Source organism: Leptonychotes weddellii, chromosome 4 (assembly GCF_054177405.1).
Source record: "Leptonychotes weddellii isolate Sample4059 chromosome 4, ASM5417740v2, whole genome shotgun sequence".
Classification (NCBI taxonomy): domain Eukaryota; kingdom Metazoa; phylum Chordata; class Mammalia; order Carnivora; family Phocidae; genus Leptonychotes; species Leptonychotes weddellii.
Window position 1 is genome coordinate 130,460,647 of NC_138372.1, and position 14,768 is coordinate 130,475,414.

The 14,768-nt window shown below is 36.7% G+C and overlaps 1 protein-coding gene across 1 annotated transcript in view; it reads left to right on the plus strand.

Moving 5' to 3' along the window:
* The window catches only part of NECAB1 (N-terminal EF-hand calcium binding protein 1), a 145,525-nt gene that overhangs the window by 115,567 nt on the left and 15,190 nt on the right, over window positions 1–14,768 (plus strand). Inside the window, exon 6 of the mRNA XM_081816231.1 lies at window positions 12,695–12,831. Coding sequence (XP_081672357.1) covers window positions 12,695–12,831 — 137 coding nt within the window. The remainder of the gene's footprint in view (window positions 1–12,694; window positions 12,832–14,768) is intronic.

Here is a 14,768-nt window from a genome sequence, read left to right on the forward strand (position 1 = left end):
GGGGGGGAATTGGAGGGAGAGATGAACCATGAGGGACTGTGGACTCTGAGAAACAAACAGGGTTTTAGAGGGGATGGGGGAGGGGGGTTTGGTTAGCCCAGTGATGGGTATTAAGGAGGGCACGTACTGCATGGAGCATGGAGCACTGGGTGTTATACGAAAACGATGGATCGTGGATCACCACATCAAAAACCAATGATGTATTGTATGGTGACTAACATAATAAAATTTAAAAAAAATAAAGGGGCATCTCACAGAAGACATCTGTAATTTTCATGCATTAAATGATATAAATGCATTAATGTAACCTACAGAAATACATAAATCATTTTGAAAAATGATTACATGTAAATTTACAGGTTATCAGACACCATTTGCATTAGAGATACTAGTAATAAGTAGAATAAAGTATACAATTATCTAAAAAAAAAGTCTATTTTGTCTGATATAAATATTTCTACCCTGGCTTTCCTTTTAAATCCATTCGCATAATAAATGTTTCTCCGTCTCCTCACTTTCAATCTCCAGGTGTCTTTAGCTCTGAAACACTCCCTTGTAGGCATCATATGGTCTTATTTTTTTTTATCCACTCTGTCACCCCATGTCTTTTGATTGGAACCTTTAATTCATTTACATTCAAAGTAATTTTTAGGAAGAGAGAGTGTGAGAAGGGGAAGGGGCAGAGGGAGAAGGAGAAAGAGAATCTGAAGCAGGCTCCATGCTCAGTGCAGAGCCCCACATAGGTCTCAATCCCAAGATCATGACCTGAGCCAAAATCAAGAGTTGGATGTTCAACTGAGCCAATCAGGCACCCCCAAATCAATTATTGATAGATAGATATTTGTTGCCATTTTATTACTTGTTCTGTGGCTGTTTTTGTAGTTTTTCTCTGTTCCTTCTCTTGCTTTCTTTCATGGTTTGCTGGCTTTCTTTAATGATATACTTGGATTCCTTTCTCCATTCTTTGCATATCTACTACTGGTTTTTTATTTGTAGTTACCATTAGGTTTGTACATAACATCTTCTGTGTTATAGCAGTCTATATGAAGTTGATGGTCGCTTAAGTTTGATCCCATTCTTTACTCCTCTCCCTTCTTAGAGAGCCTCCTTGGGAGCATGGCCAGGCCTTCTCCCTTTCCCATGGTGTTCTGAAAGTCTTCAAAACTAAAATTTAAGGTTGCTGGATTAAAGCCAGCTTCCCTGCACTGATTATTTCTTTGAGGTCCCTCTTTCACTTAGATTTTGGCCTATGAGAAGTCTTTACTTTCTTTCCAGATAATTGATACACTTAGGAATTTAAAAAATATATACTGTGTCCATCATTTTTATTTTGTTTAAACAGGATTATTCAAGGAATCTATTACCCCAAACCTACCAAAACAGATATTGCTTATTATTTTCTATGAATTACTTTATTTAAGCCTCACAAACTTGTCAAAAGAGATTAAGGTCTTAAAGTTACATAGACTAGTAGGTAAGTTTTGACTTTTTTGTTCATGAACGAGTAATAATTGGTCCATGGGAAAAAAAATTATCGAAACCAACTCTACTTTTTTTTTAAATATTTAATTAATTAATTAATTAATTAGAGCACAAGTAGGCAGAGTGGCAGGCAGAGGGAGAGGGAGAAGCAGGCTCTCCACTGAGCAGGGAGCCCGAGGTGGGGCTCGATCCCTGGATTCTGGGATCACAACCTGAGCCGAAGGCAGACGCTTAACCAACTTAGCCACTCAGGCGATGTCATGTTTTACATTCCAGGAAGAGCTTTATCTCCATGGTAAGAATTCCAATAAGAGACCAACTGCATAAACTTGAAACCCAAAGGGTTTTGCTCTTCACAACAAGGAAAATTACCCCTAATGATTCTGAGCGCCAAATTAACAAAGGGTAACTGAGAATTATGACAAGTCAGCCCTTCCTTATGAATTTTCAAGCCAAGTTTAAACTTCCTGTTTAGTGAAAATAGCCTCAAGCCAAGAATTTAATTTAAAATTCTAAGATAAGTTGCCCCCAGGAACTAGACCAAAGTAAAATCAAATCCTCTTTGAATCCTCTTAATCTTTTTTTTTTTAAAGATTTCATTTATTTTTGCGAGAGAGAGAGAGAGAGAGAGAGAGAGAAAGCAGGAGCTGAGGGGGAGGGGCAGAGTCCCTATGCGGGACTCAATCCCAGGACCCCGGGATCACGACCCAAGCTGAAGGCAGCCGCCTGAGCCACCCAGGCGCCCCTGAATCCTCCTAATCTTGTCCGACAGGTTTCAAAGATTAATCTTGCAAATAATTTGTGCTGATATTATTTAAAAATCTCAACACACAGTCCAAAGCTTTATACACTGAAAATAATCAGGTAGGGGATAAAAATGTTAATGTATCATATAAATACATGGTGGGGTTAAAAATGTGAGAAATTGAGCAGGAGTATACAAAAAAATACCAAGAAAATTTGAGAAAGAACAAAAAATAAGTATGAGTCAAAAATATATAATAACTGAAATTAATGCATCAGGATACTGTTTAACAGTAGATTAGATACAGCAGGAAAGAGAATAAGGGAACTTGACAGAACTGAAGATGTCACACAGAATGTGGCTCAAAAAGACAAAGATCTAGAAAATATAAAAGATGAAGAGACAGCTAAGTGAGAAGCTGCAACATAGAATCGGAGTTCTAGGAAGATGAATAAGAGAGTTTAGCAGGGAAAACAATAAAAAAATCATAGATCTACAAACCAATAGTTAGGAGATCTATAGAAACCTAACTTGTGATAGATCTGGCAAAAATGTATGGAAGAAGAGTAAAGATTTAAGAGTTTTTTTATATATTAGAAAATTTAACTTTGGCCTCGAGAAGGATTTCATAAACAAGATACAGAACACAATAATGTATCTATTATATGGTATAATTGATCATTTTCACTTTATTATATTCAGGAAAATCTGAACTTCAAAAGATAGCACTTAGAATTTGAAAAGAAAATGAAAAACAGGCGGATGTATTTGTAAAACTCAGCTATCAAAGACTGGTATTAACATTTCAAGAAGTTCTATAAGTCAATAAGGAAAAATCAGAACACATAATAGAAAAAAAAGGGCAAAAATACAGGACCAGTAACTTCAAAAGGGAGCAGGGGAAAGTCCAATATAGCCTGTGAAAAATTACTGAAACATCTTTATTTTGCTGAAAGTTCTAAAGTGCAATGTCAGATGATTTGTCCCAAGCTAGTGGAGACTTCAAGGGACCCATGCAGAATATTGATCACTTGCACTCTGGCATTTAAGGGACTTTGAGGAAGATTCACCACTTATTTGTGGTGAACTCGAAAGGTGAGAGCCTATGATTGCCACTTCCTCTGCCTGAAGAGCCCATCTGCCAGGGGTAACAGCCACATGTCCAGAGAGAGCTGGAACAAGGGTTCATTCATGTTGTTTCAGCTGCAGGTTCCTCAAGAGGGAAGAGAAAATAAAGTATTAGTACTTCTATTATTTAAGATGTTATATTATATTGCGTCTAAGGGCTGATTTTTATTTATGCTGCTTGGCATCTGTTGTGATTCCTGAATCTGAGATGCCATAGCTTTGTTCAATGCTGCAAAATTGTCAGCTGTTGCCTCTTTCTTCACCTCTTAGAACTCTCTAGAAGGTTAGACCTTCTCATTTGCTCTATCCCTTCTATCACATATTGTCCATCTTTGTGCTTCTATTTGAATAATTCAGATTTATATTCTAGTTCTCTAATTCTCTCCTTATCTGTATCTAATCTGATATTTAATCTGTCCATTGAGTGTTTCATTCTTTTTTTTTTTTTCAAGTTCATATCGCTTCTTTTGAAATCTGCCTGGCTTTATGTTGTAGTCTCTCTTTCCTTATGTTTTCAGTTACTTTTTTTTTTTAATTTGAGTATTGAAGCATGTTTCTGCGAACTCTTTTTTATGATTCTTTTATTCTTTGTGCAATATGGATACATGTTAGATGGAATTTTTTTCGCTGTGAATTCATACTTCGATGATTAAATCATTGGGTATTCTGAGAAATGTGATTTGATAATGTACTTCCTAAAGAATTTATTTTTTGGTTTATGACAGGTGCCCCGGGATATTACTAATACAGAACTACTTTACATTAATCTCTCAGTTTAGGGATCCCCTGCATCATGCAGGTAAAGGAATTGAGCTTCCAACTCTAATGTGGACTAAGCTTTGGTTATAAGTTTTGAAGAATTTTTTGTACCCATAGCTAAGCCTGAGACAATTTGTCATCTCTCTTTGTTTATGGATAATATTCCTTTGTGTGTTCCAATTCCAACTCTCCACCTTGGCTCATCTCATCTCCCCCCAAAATTATAATCTGAAACTTAAAGCTTCTGGCTCAAGAAAATGCCTACAGGACAGCAAGGATTTCAGTGCTAGATGATAGCACTATAGTCTGTGTGTCTGTTTCCTGTTCATTTTGGCCATTGCTGGGTTTTTTTCTTATTTTCTTAGAAGCTCTGCTATGTATTTAAAATACTCATCATACTTTAATATTTTTGTAAAAGAAGTATTTTTTAGTTAATTTAATAAATTCTGTTGCCAAAAGTGGAGCTTCCAGGAAATTTTTTAATGTAAATATTACCTTCCAATTTATCAGTTTGAAAATAAGATATTCAGAACTGATTGCAAGTAATCTATATAATCATCTAGAAGACCTTTTAGAAAGGAGAATATAGGTAGATTTTTATAACTCTTCTCTTATGTGTGTTCCCTGTATAGTTGCCTGTGTGTTTTTAATCACCTAGGAATTAAGGGGTCTTTACTATTTGTAATCTACCCAGGATGTGTGTGTCAGCAAGCTGCATTATTTTAGTTACGTTGTACCATAGAAACACTTCCACCATGAATGCTTAACTTAGTCTTCAGGATGCATGTGAAGGTTTTGAATAAGCCTATCTAGATATTTCTAAAGCGAACCAGAAGACCTTGGCACAAACCCAATTTTAAGAAAGGCAAGCCGTGGTTATGATTTCAATCCATAGCCAGTTTCTTACATTGACCATTTTCTTGAACACATAGGAGAAATGTTCAGTATTGTCTCTCAGTATAACATTCCAGACCTTAAAATGTGAAAGACATAGGGGTGCTTGGGTATCTCAGTCGGTTAAGCATCTACCTTCAACCCAAGTCCTGATCTTGGGGTCCTGGGATCCAGCCCCATGTTGGGCTCCCTGCTCAGCAAGGGAGTCTGCTTCTCCCTGTGCCCTCTGCTCCCCACCCCCAGCGTGTGTGCTCTCTCTTTCTCTTAAATAAGTAAATCTTTTTAAAAAAATTTTTTAAATGTGAAAGACATACAAGCATGAATTACAGGTACAAAGAGACTGTCTATTTCTTGTTGTTAGTCATTGTCATAATGAAATGTAGCAAAACCCCATATTTCATCAATTTCTAAGATGCATACATTTTTACATTTTAATGTCTATGAAATTGGGATTCATCTTGCACTTGATGGTGTATAAAATTGAATTGCAAATGTTTTTATTTCCTAGTGGTGTATAAAATACAAAAAAAGATGCATCTCATAATTGCACTTCATATTTGATGAAATATAGTATTTTTATTTTTTTAAGTCTGACTGGCAAAAATCCTTGCCTATTTATTATTCTGAAGAAGTTACTATTCCCAGAGATATTTTTTTCCTGAACAAAAAGTTACTGGAATGATTTGGTTATTTTATTCGTAAGTGAGCCATAAAGGCAAATTAAATCCAAAAGTGTGTCCATGCTCAGATATATTAAGTATCTAATATTTCCCATACATTATGCTGTCATAGGGTTTGTTTAGATCAAAGACAAAGATAATATGTCTCTGAAAGTTGAAAGATCATAAATGACGTTTTGAAGATGTATTTTCTCTGACAAATTCAGTAACTTAGACATACTAACTCAACATATTTTAAGATTGTGGTTAAAATAGAACTATCCATCTGACACATACACTGTTTAGGAGGAGTCAAATTACAAGTGCGTGTTAACCTTGAGGTAGTACATGCTTAAAAATGATATTCGAAGAAAAGTGTGTGAGCAATAAGGTAGAAAGCAGCATATTTATGAGGAAGAAATTTTGATGATCTTTTATTATCAACATCAACAAACATAAATTTAGCCCAAATTATGTGTAAATATAGCTCTCTGCTCTTCATGCTGAAAAAAAATTTAACATTTGGTTCTATGTTACATTCCAGAAAAATACAGGCTAGCAGTTGAGAAGATAGTATATGAGAGGTGATAAAAATTACTAATTTGGAAGTGTTTACAGATTTTCTTGTCCTACTGCCTGCCAAAGACTCCTGTATTTTACAGCCCTTATCTGTCTACTCCCACAATGTCTCAAAAATATGAGGATAGTGTATCTCTACCAGGCTGGCTCCTCCACATATCTTAACTTTTGTAAAAATAAAATGAAAAGGAGGAAAGTCACGCAAATCACATGTAGAACTTAATGATTATAGGCAAAACGCTCTTTAAACCACCACCCAGATCGAGAAACCAAACAAACCTACCAGCCTTCCCAACCCTTCCATGTGCCTTGTTCCAATTATCTTCTCTCCCCCTGGATATAAGGACCAAACAGATTCCTGTAGTAATCATTTCCTTGCATTTTATTATGGTTTCATCACATGAATGTTCATCTCTAAAAACTGTAGTTTAGTTGTGCCCATTTTTATGTGTGTTAACATGTCTTTTAATTTACAGGTTACCCGGCAGTCCTTTAGAGAGATGCTCATGGTCTAGATTTTGCTGATTGCCTTCTCATGGTTCAATTCACGTTCTTCTGACAGAAAAAGTTTTCTTTTGGAAATTCTCATGATAATCCAGTTTTTAGGTTTTTGGTTTTTTTTTTTTTTTTTTTTTTTACCCCATAAGTCATTTGCTGTTTATATCTAAGTGCACAAGGAATTTTTGCTTTGTCTTTTAAAGCCCAATAACTTTACGGAAATATGTCTTGATGTTTGTTCTGAGTTGATATTCTTAGGTATGTGGTGTGCTTTTGTCAATCTAAAATTGTCAAGAGGCAGGAATTAAGCAAAAGCATTTATTTGGGAACAAAGAATTGCCATTTGAGGTACACAGATTTGGGCAGCAATCCAAATAGTGTCTCACTAGGGAGCAAAAGTCAGGGATTTTTAAAGACAAAAAGAGAATGCCTATATAAGTTGTTTATAAAGAATTTTGGTTGATGATGGGGACAGAACACTAATCTTGCCTAAACATAATTAGTTGCTAAGGCTATCACTAAGCAAAAGTCTCTTCCTGTAGCAAGTTACAGGTGTTCTTGCAGAGTCCTTTATCTGTAGTTTGGCCCAATTTAAAAGTTTATGGTTCTATATGTGAGGTCATGTGTGAGGCTTACTTCCTTAAGGACCTCCTGGCTCCATTTTAAAACACCTGGATACATGTGACTTCATTTTATTTCATGTTTCACACTCTCTCTCAAATAAATAAATAAATAAATCTTTAAAAAATATATATATATATGTAGAAGGAACTCCAAAATTTAATAATTTGTGAAGAGCCTGCTACACACTGAACACCAACATATATTTATACTACAAAATTCTGAAGTGAACTGTTACCACAGCATTCAAGCTCAAGCCTTGTGAATTTTGAGCCAATTATCTGTTCATTACACTTCGTAGTATCCTTCCTCCAATGGATTGAGAGCAATGATGAACATTTATCAGAAACTATAAGCTAGACATCATACCCTGTGCTTTGCAGGCTATATTTCATTCAGTCCTCACAAGTTTATGAGATTGCCACTATTCTTATGTATAGTTAGGGAAACAAAGACTTAGGTTGAATACTTTCCCAAGCTCACATTGCTTTTAAGTGGCATAAACACTGATTAGAACTTATGTGTAACTTGTGTAACTGTCTTCAAACCCAGATTCTTAATCACCACACTGTGTTATTAAATGTGATAAATGGGATCCAAATCTTCATCTGTTAGCTATTAAGCCTCAAATTTGGGTTGACTCTGTTTATCGTTTCCACATTCAAATCCAGGTTTGGTTTTTTGTTTTTGTTTTTGTTTTTTGCCAAAATTCACTTGTTTGAAGATTACTTCTGAACAGAATGGGATTATTTTATTCTTTCGGCAAAGACATCCAAGGGGCCATATGTTCTTGTTAGTCTCCTGGTACGAAACAGAGCAATAGGAAGAGCCAGAGGAGAGAAACCTACATGAAATCAATCTTTGATAACTTTAGGATGAGCCCTCTACAATGGAGTTTGTCAATGTAAAGGTCTTAAATAATAGAAGTCAGGTTCTGATTTCGAACTACAGAATATCTCAACGTAGGGCTTACAAGTTATTTAAAATTAGTGATAATTTAATAGCATTTTATTCCAGAATTAGAGCCTTGTTTCCTCTTTCACTAACATGAAAATCTATAATTCCTTTAATCCTTGGGAATATGCAGTGTGAAAATATTTTAATCTCTTGTACCGCTATCTAAAATTTCTAACTACCTATCTGGAATTAACCTCAGTCCATTTTTAAGACTGAAGTAAGGACCAATTCTTTTTTTTTTTTTTAAGCCTTAAATTCGATATAGTATTCTCCCAGCTTAAAAGAAAAGTCATTTAAAATGAAAGTCTAAGAATGTTTACAAAAATAGGACATAGATAAAGCAGTATAAGCCAGTTATTATTTTTTAAAAGGTAACAGTTTGGGGAAGAGTAAGGGAAAAAAGACAAACTTATCTTTGTAAAAGTGAATTTTTTGTTCTAGAAGCCAGCACAGCTGTCTCACATAGGAACAGGGAAAGCTGCAGGGGCTTAGATCAAACGGCGATCAGAAGCAGTACCCCCTGCTAAATGTGATTGCATCTGATCTCATAAACTAGAAGACGCTGAGCCTGAATGTCACAGACTTGATTAATTTTCAAGTAGGGCAAATACAAACAGGGAAGACTGATGCTCTGATTTTCCTAATTAACTCAGATGATTCATAGGTGGTTTAATAGCCGGGATCTCTACTCTTCCATTACGCAGATGGGCAGGAGCTTGCTTTTTGAGAAATGATCTGACAATTAAGATGCACAGGCAGGGCCCTAAGAAACCTGATTTTCAAAGGGCTCTGCTTCTAATGCTGGGGTTTTTACTTAAATGAATCCTCACCCTGTTTCAGCTCCATACAAAAGAAATAGGTAGATCGAAATGTTCACACTCTAGCTTGGCAAAGGCACAAATGGAAATATTAATGCTACTTAACAATTTCCACGTAAAGATTAATTTAACTGACAATTATCAGTGACATGAATGAATGTTATTGGAATCTGGGGAACATATTATTAGCCTTCATTACCCATACCTTTTCTAATAGACATAAAGGATTAAACTGTTTCTGAAAAAAAGTGGCAGAATCTTGATATCAGGTACTATGTTTTTTTACTGCTTTAGTAGACCAGTGTATGTTCTTTCTGCCAGTCTCTCAAACTCTAGATTTTGCTTACAGGAACTGTTTTAAGCCAACATATCAGTCTTTGGGGAGTTCAGCATGCAAAGATCCCTTTTTGTACCTGCAGAACCAACACATTTGTTGAGAATAGAAAGGGCCAGGCTTTGACATTTTCCAGCTTGTTATCTATTTAATTTTCCATCTGCTTCTTTTGCCACTGCCTTCCAAAGGAACATCTGCTGCACATCTGAGAGAAGGAAGGGAAGATTGGATCCATGCCACCTGGGTCTGCAGTCCTAAACCTTGGGATTCAGATTAAGGGAAGGGAAGAAGACTGACACATGGTCCAGAAAATGAAATGAGGACAAACAGTCTGTTAAGAACAAACCTTTGTTTCCATTTATCGCAGAGCCCACACGACCAGGCAAGCTGGACAACAGTGTCTGCCATCAGCCAGAGCTAGAGGCAAGGGAGGGAGCTGGTGCCTGGGAGGGGAGCAGGGAGGCAAGAGCAGTTTCCAGCGCTCAGACGCGCCCTCTGGTGCCTGAATTTGCACTCACCCACACCTGCTGCTCACATACCCTTTAAGCATTTATGGGGTAGCCGGACTTTGTTCTGGGCATTCTGGAGGCAGAGATGATTGTAAGATATATTTCCTACCTTGAAAGATCTGGCCTAGGATGAGGGAGATGGGCAAGTAGACAGCAGATTACAATATACAGTAATAAATTCTACACACTGGCTGGGAGCACAGAGAAGGGAAAAGAAGGGTGTGCCTAATCCCATGAAGCAAAATGGTGGCTCAGGGAAAGGAGAGGCTCTACAGAGATGGTGCCGTGAGCGGAGTCTGGAAGGATAAACAGGAACATTAGAAAACAAGCTCTTTTTTTCTCCTTATGATCAAGAGTTAGCACATAACAGCCAATCTTCGTATTGACTCAAAAAACTGAATACCCCCAAACCTTAAACCCACCCACCACCACTCTCAGTGTCCAGGCATCAGCAATTCTGTCCAACGTACTAGCTGGTTGTGCCATCTCTTAATATTATCTGAAGAATCACTAATAAGGATAGCAAAGTCTTATCAGACTGGGAGGTAAATCTCAGTATAAGAACCACTTCTTAATTTGCTGCCATGGAGTAGCCAATTATCGGGTTTTAACTGTCCTTAAATATTGAACTTTGGCATCACCAAAATCTTGATATGTAAGACCAGAGTAGCCACCCAATTACATTTTTAAACTTAGGAGTTTCTCTCAATCAAGTATTGAGTGAGTATCTGGTGTAGGCACCATGAGGCACACAGAAATATAAGGCATGACCTTTGAGTCTAGAAAGCTAAAATCTAATTGTGATGATAAGCAATTAGTTCTATAGTTCTGACATGACAAATACTTAACATTTAACTGAGAAAAGAGTGAGGCTAATGTGATAATGCATTGCTCGGTGAATGTATGCTTTCTTCCCTTTCCAGGCCCTCTACAAATAGGTATAAAATTTTATCATTTGCTTTAGTCACAGTGTGTACTGAGATGCAAATGTAATTGGCATAATCTCTGACTACACCAATATGTTGTCTTGGCATTTTAATAAATTTTGTTTCATTTTTAAATTTTTTAAAATTTTATTTAAAAAATATGCTTTCACAAAATGCATATGACTGGGGAAAAAATCAAGCACACCTTTTTTTCTGTCATACATTTTCTTTTCAAAAGAAAGATTTCCTCAACTTAAAAACACATTGAGGAGTAATTTTTTGAAGTTTTTATTGCTATTCACTACCAAGCTATTTGATAAAATTAAATATTTGGTGTATTTTTACCTTGAATTAACTCACAGAAATCCTTAGGTTATTATAAGCATGTAATGTTTCAGTTTATGGTTAGTTTCTTAGGTGGAGCTTAAAGGCATTAAAATTTTTAAGTTTTAAATCACATCATTAGGTATGGTGCATAAGAGAATTCCCCGTGTTCACCTACAAGAATGGACTTAAAGAGAAACTGATGATTGAAACATTTCATGATTTCAAAATAAGAACAAAAGGAGGATTTCTATGGCATTAGGTGATTGGGCCACCAGAAGAAAAATTACAAAGTAATTTCTGTCAGCAGACCACAATCCATTATGTCCTAATTTAGAGTTGATAGAAGCACAGAATATTTGTGAGTTGGAATGTATGCCTGGGTTATCGTCTGATTTGTAAATGAGAAAACTGAGACCCAGAAAGATTAAATAATTACGTCTTGGTTTTCTGGGTTTACAACCGTGACCTGAGACTCCCCAGCACATCGTAACTTCAGGCATTATCTTGTCATTGTTACTCCTTTTGGTTTTATATTTTCACCCATGAAAAAAATCATGTAGGGACAGAGCTAGATCAATCTTTCTTAACGGAACTTGTATTTGTCATTCCCACTCAATACTTTAGAAAATTGGGTTTAGCTTGCTAGTCTCAGGACCTGAATGAGTGGTCTGGCACCTATTCCGTGCCAACCTGTTTTTTTTTCTTTCTTGGTTCTCCCTGAGACTGTAGAAGACAAGAACAGCAGGTAGCACCATGCACAGCCCCCTGTCTCCTGAGACTAAACTCGACGAGTATAGCTATTGTATATGCCGTGATCTCCGGGTAGACTTGGGGCTGTTTGAAAGCATGGTGCTTTTGTGGCTGAGTTAGATGCAAATGAGCCTCAGGTAAGTTCCTGAGGGAGGAACATAAGCAGATTTAGTAAACTGTTTAAATATTCCATGCCTAACATTTTCTGAATTGGGGGATAACTACACATAATTTCCTTTGGCTTCAGTATAATACAGATCAGGCATAATAAATACATCAAGAAGGAACTAAGCCAATTGCTGGAACGTGACTGCATTTAGTTCATAATAGAAAAAATAAACGATGGCATGGTCATTACTTAAATGAAGCACAGAACAAACTCTGAGTTAATCACCTTCCAAGCTTTTTCTCTAGATAATGTTCTTTTCCTTTTCTACAGATGTCTATTCTCTAATTCTAGTGGGTTTTGTCCTTTTTCCTCAGATGCAATGGGAGATGAGCTAGATATTCCCGTTATATCTGCAGCTCTTATATTCAACTTCTGGTGGGCGAGTAGAGCACTGCCCCAGCCTCCAGGGGCAACATGTCTGCTCTCTTCCTGGTTTCTCCTTGAAAATTAATCTGAGATTGATGGGTACGTGGGGGAAAACCATTCCTGGATATTCTTCCTTACCATACTTCTAATTGCCTTTGCTCTATCATCCTTAGGACTACCAAGAGGCCTCCAATTTGGAACAATTTGTAACTCGATTTTTATTGAAGGAGACCTTGAATCAGCTGCAGTCTCTCCAGAATTCTCTGGAATGTGCCATGGAAACTACTGAGGAGCAAACCCGTCAAGAAAGGCAAGTTAAATATGTTCATGTGATATCTCTGTAGTGACTATGAAAGACCAGTTGAGGGGCATCATGCTTAAGCTAGTGAAACTAAAAATGAGAATTAATAAATTTAAATAGAATTACAGGAACCTCCTTTGGGTGCTCGCCTTATATTTGCCACTAAAAGAAGCCATTCTACTTTTACTGTCCATCATTTATTCAAATTTAAATTGCAAATTTAGTAGACACTGTGATAATGTAAAGTTACACTTTACATAGTCCTGACTCTTCAGGATGCTAAAGTCTATTATGTAAATAAGACATGAAGACTAAAACCATAGTGTAAGATGCAAAGTGATATATATCATACAGAAGGGTAAATAAGGTGCCAAGGATTTAGGAAGAGTAAAAGATTTCATGGAATTTCCTGATGATATTTGGGCTCATCTTGCAAATGAGTATTATGTGAAAATGTGGAACTGATAGAGACTTAGAGGCTAAGTGAACCTGGATGTACCTGGGGACTTGGGAATCAAATCAGCCTATTTATTTAAAGAAATAAAGAAAAATGAATGGTAGGAAAAGATTTCAAAATTCAAGACCACCAGTTAATGTCACTGAGAAGATAAGTAATGCTACTATAATAGTTACGTAAATAAAGGTGCTAATGCTAAAGAGGAACCTGAATTAGAACCGTGTAAAGCAGACATCGAAATTATTCTAACCAACAGTTGGTACTTGCTTGAGTTGCCATTGTTTATACCTTGCAAGCTAGAGAAGGGCTTGGCAAAACCCTGGCTTATGCAACATATTTTGCATGTGTTACTTCAAACCTATACATATGACCATCTAACTTTTGCATTTTAAATTAGGGAGAACCACACAGTAACTTTTTTGAACAGGCTGATAATAGACTGCTCAGTAGGACCAATTTCTCTAAACAAACTAATGGATACGTAATTATTAGGCCATCTCAGAGAAACGGTAGAATTTTCAACCATGTGTTTACAATGTCAAAATGAGTGAGTACCACCAAATTCTAACAGAAAAGTCTCTAATCTCAAATCTAATGAGCTCGTGCAGCTGATGAACATGTGTCTGCCCTGGGCCATGGACCTTGCAGCATTTTCACATTATAAACTTCTTATTTTCACTGCCTTGAGTGATTCTGTATCAAATGGCAGGTGTAACAAATAGCTTTAGAAAAGCAAAAACCCCGTTCTTCAAGTTTGAGCAGAGGATAACGAAATATCTTGAAATACAGTGAAACTGATTTCATGTTCCAAATGGGAAAATGAGGTTGATTTCTCTGTTTTGTTTAGATTTTCTTGATGTGAAGTGGATTCTCCCTTTTTAGAATCAATTATTTGTCACCTGAGAGGAAGCCTGCAAAAGCACTGTGCTTCCCTTCTTCACCTGCACTTTGGGTTTTTTCTATAGTCATCTCCTGCAAACTTGAGTTCTGCATTCACCACCATATAGCGGATATATGATGAATAGCTGTTCTTTGTGTTAGGCCACAGGCTAGCCTTGGCTTCCTGTGAAAACTACCAACAGCTGCACAGCGGCTGTTTTTAATGAGAAGGAATGTGATAATGCAGAACTTAAGGAAAGTAGAAGACACTAAAGGACTAGTTAATATTTTATTTATAGGCTTCTAGCTCAAACAGAGCTTGGAAGAATGAGAACTATTACACGTCTGATGTAAATTTGGGTGGTGCTGTTGTATGGTATTTGACTAAGGTACCCAGGGATGCCCAGATCCCACCCCAAATCCATGATACTCCTCTGGGGAGGTTTTCATTAAAAAATAAATAAATAAAAAGCAAATAAAAAAACTAGTTTCCACTATGGGTTTGTGCCCATAATCCAACTTGAAGTGCCTGGTGACCCTGACTGAAGAGTGGGAATTAGGCTCATGGTTAAAAGTGTCGTGCCTCCTGTCCCTAGCTCCATCTAGCAAT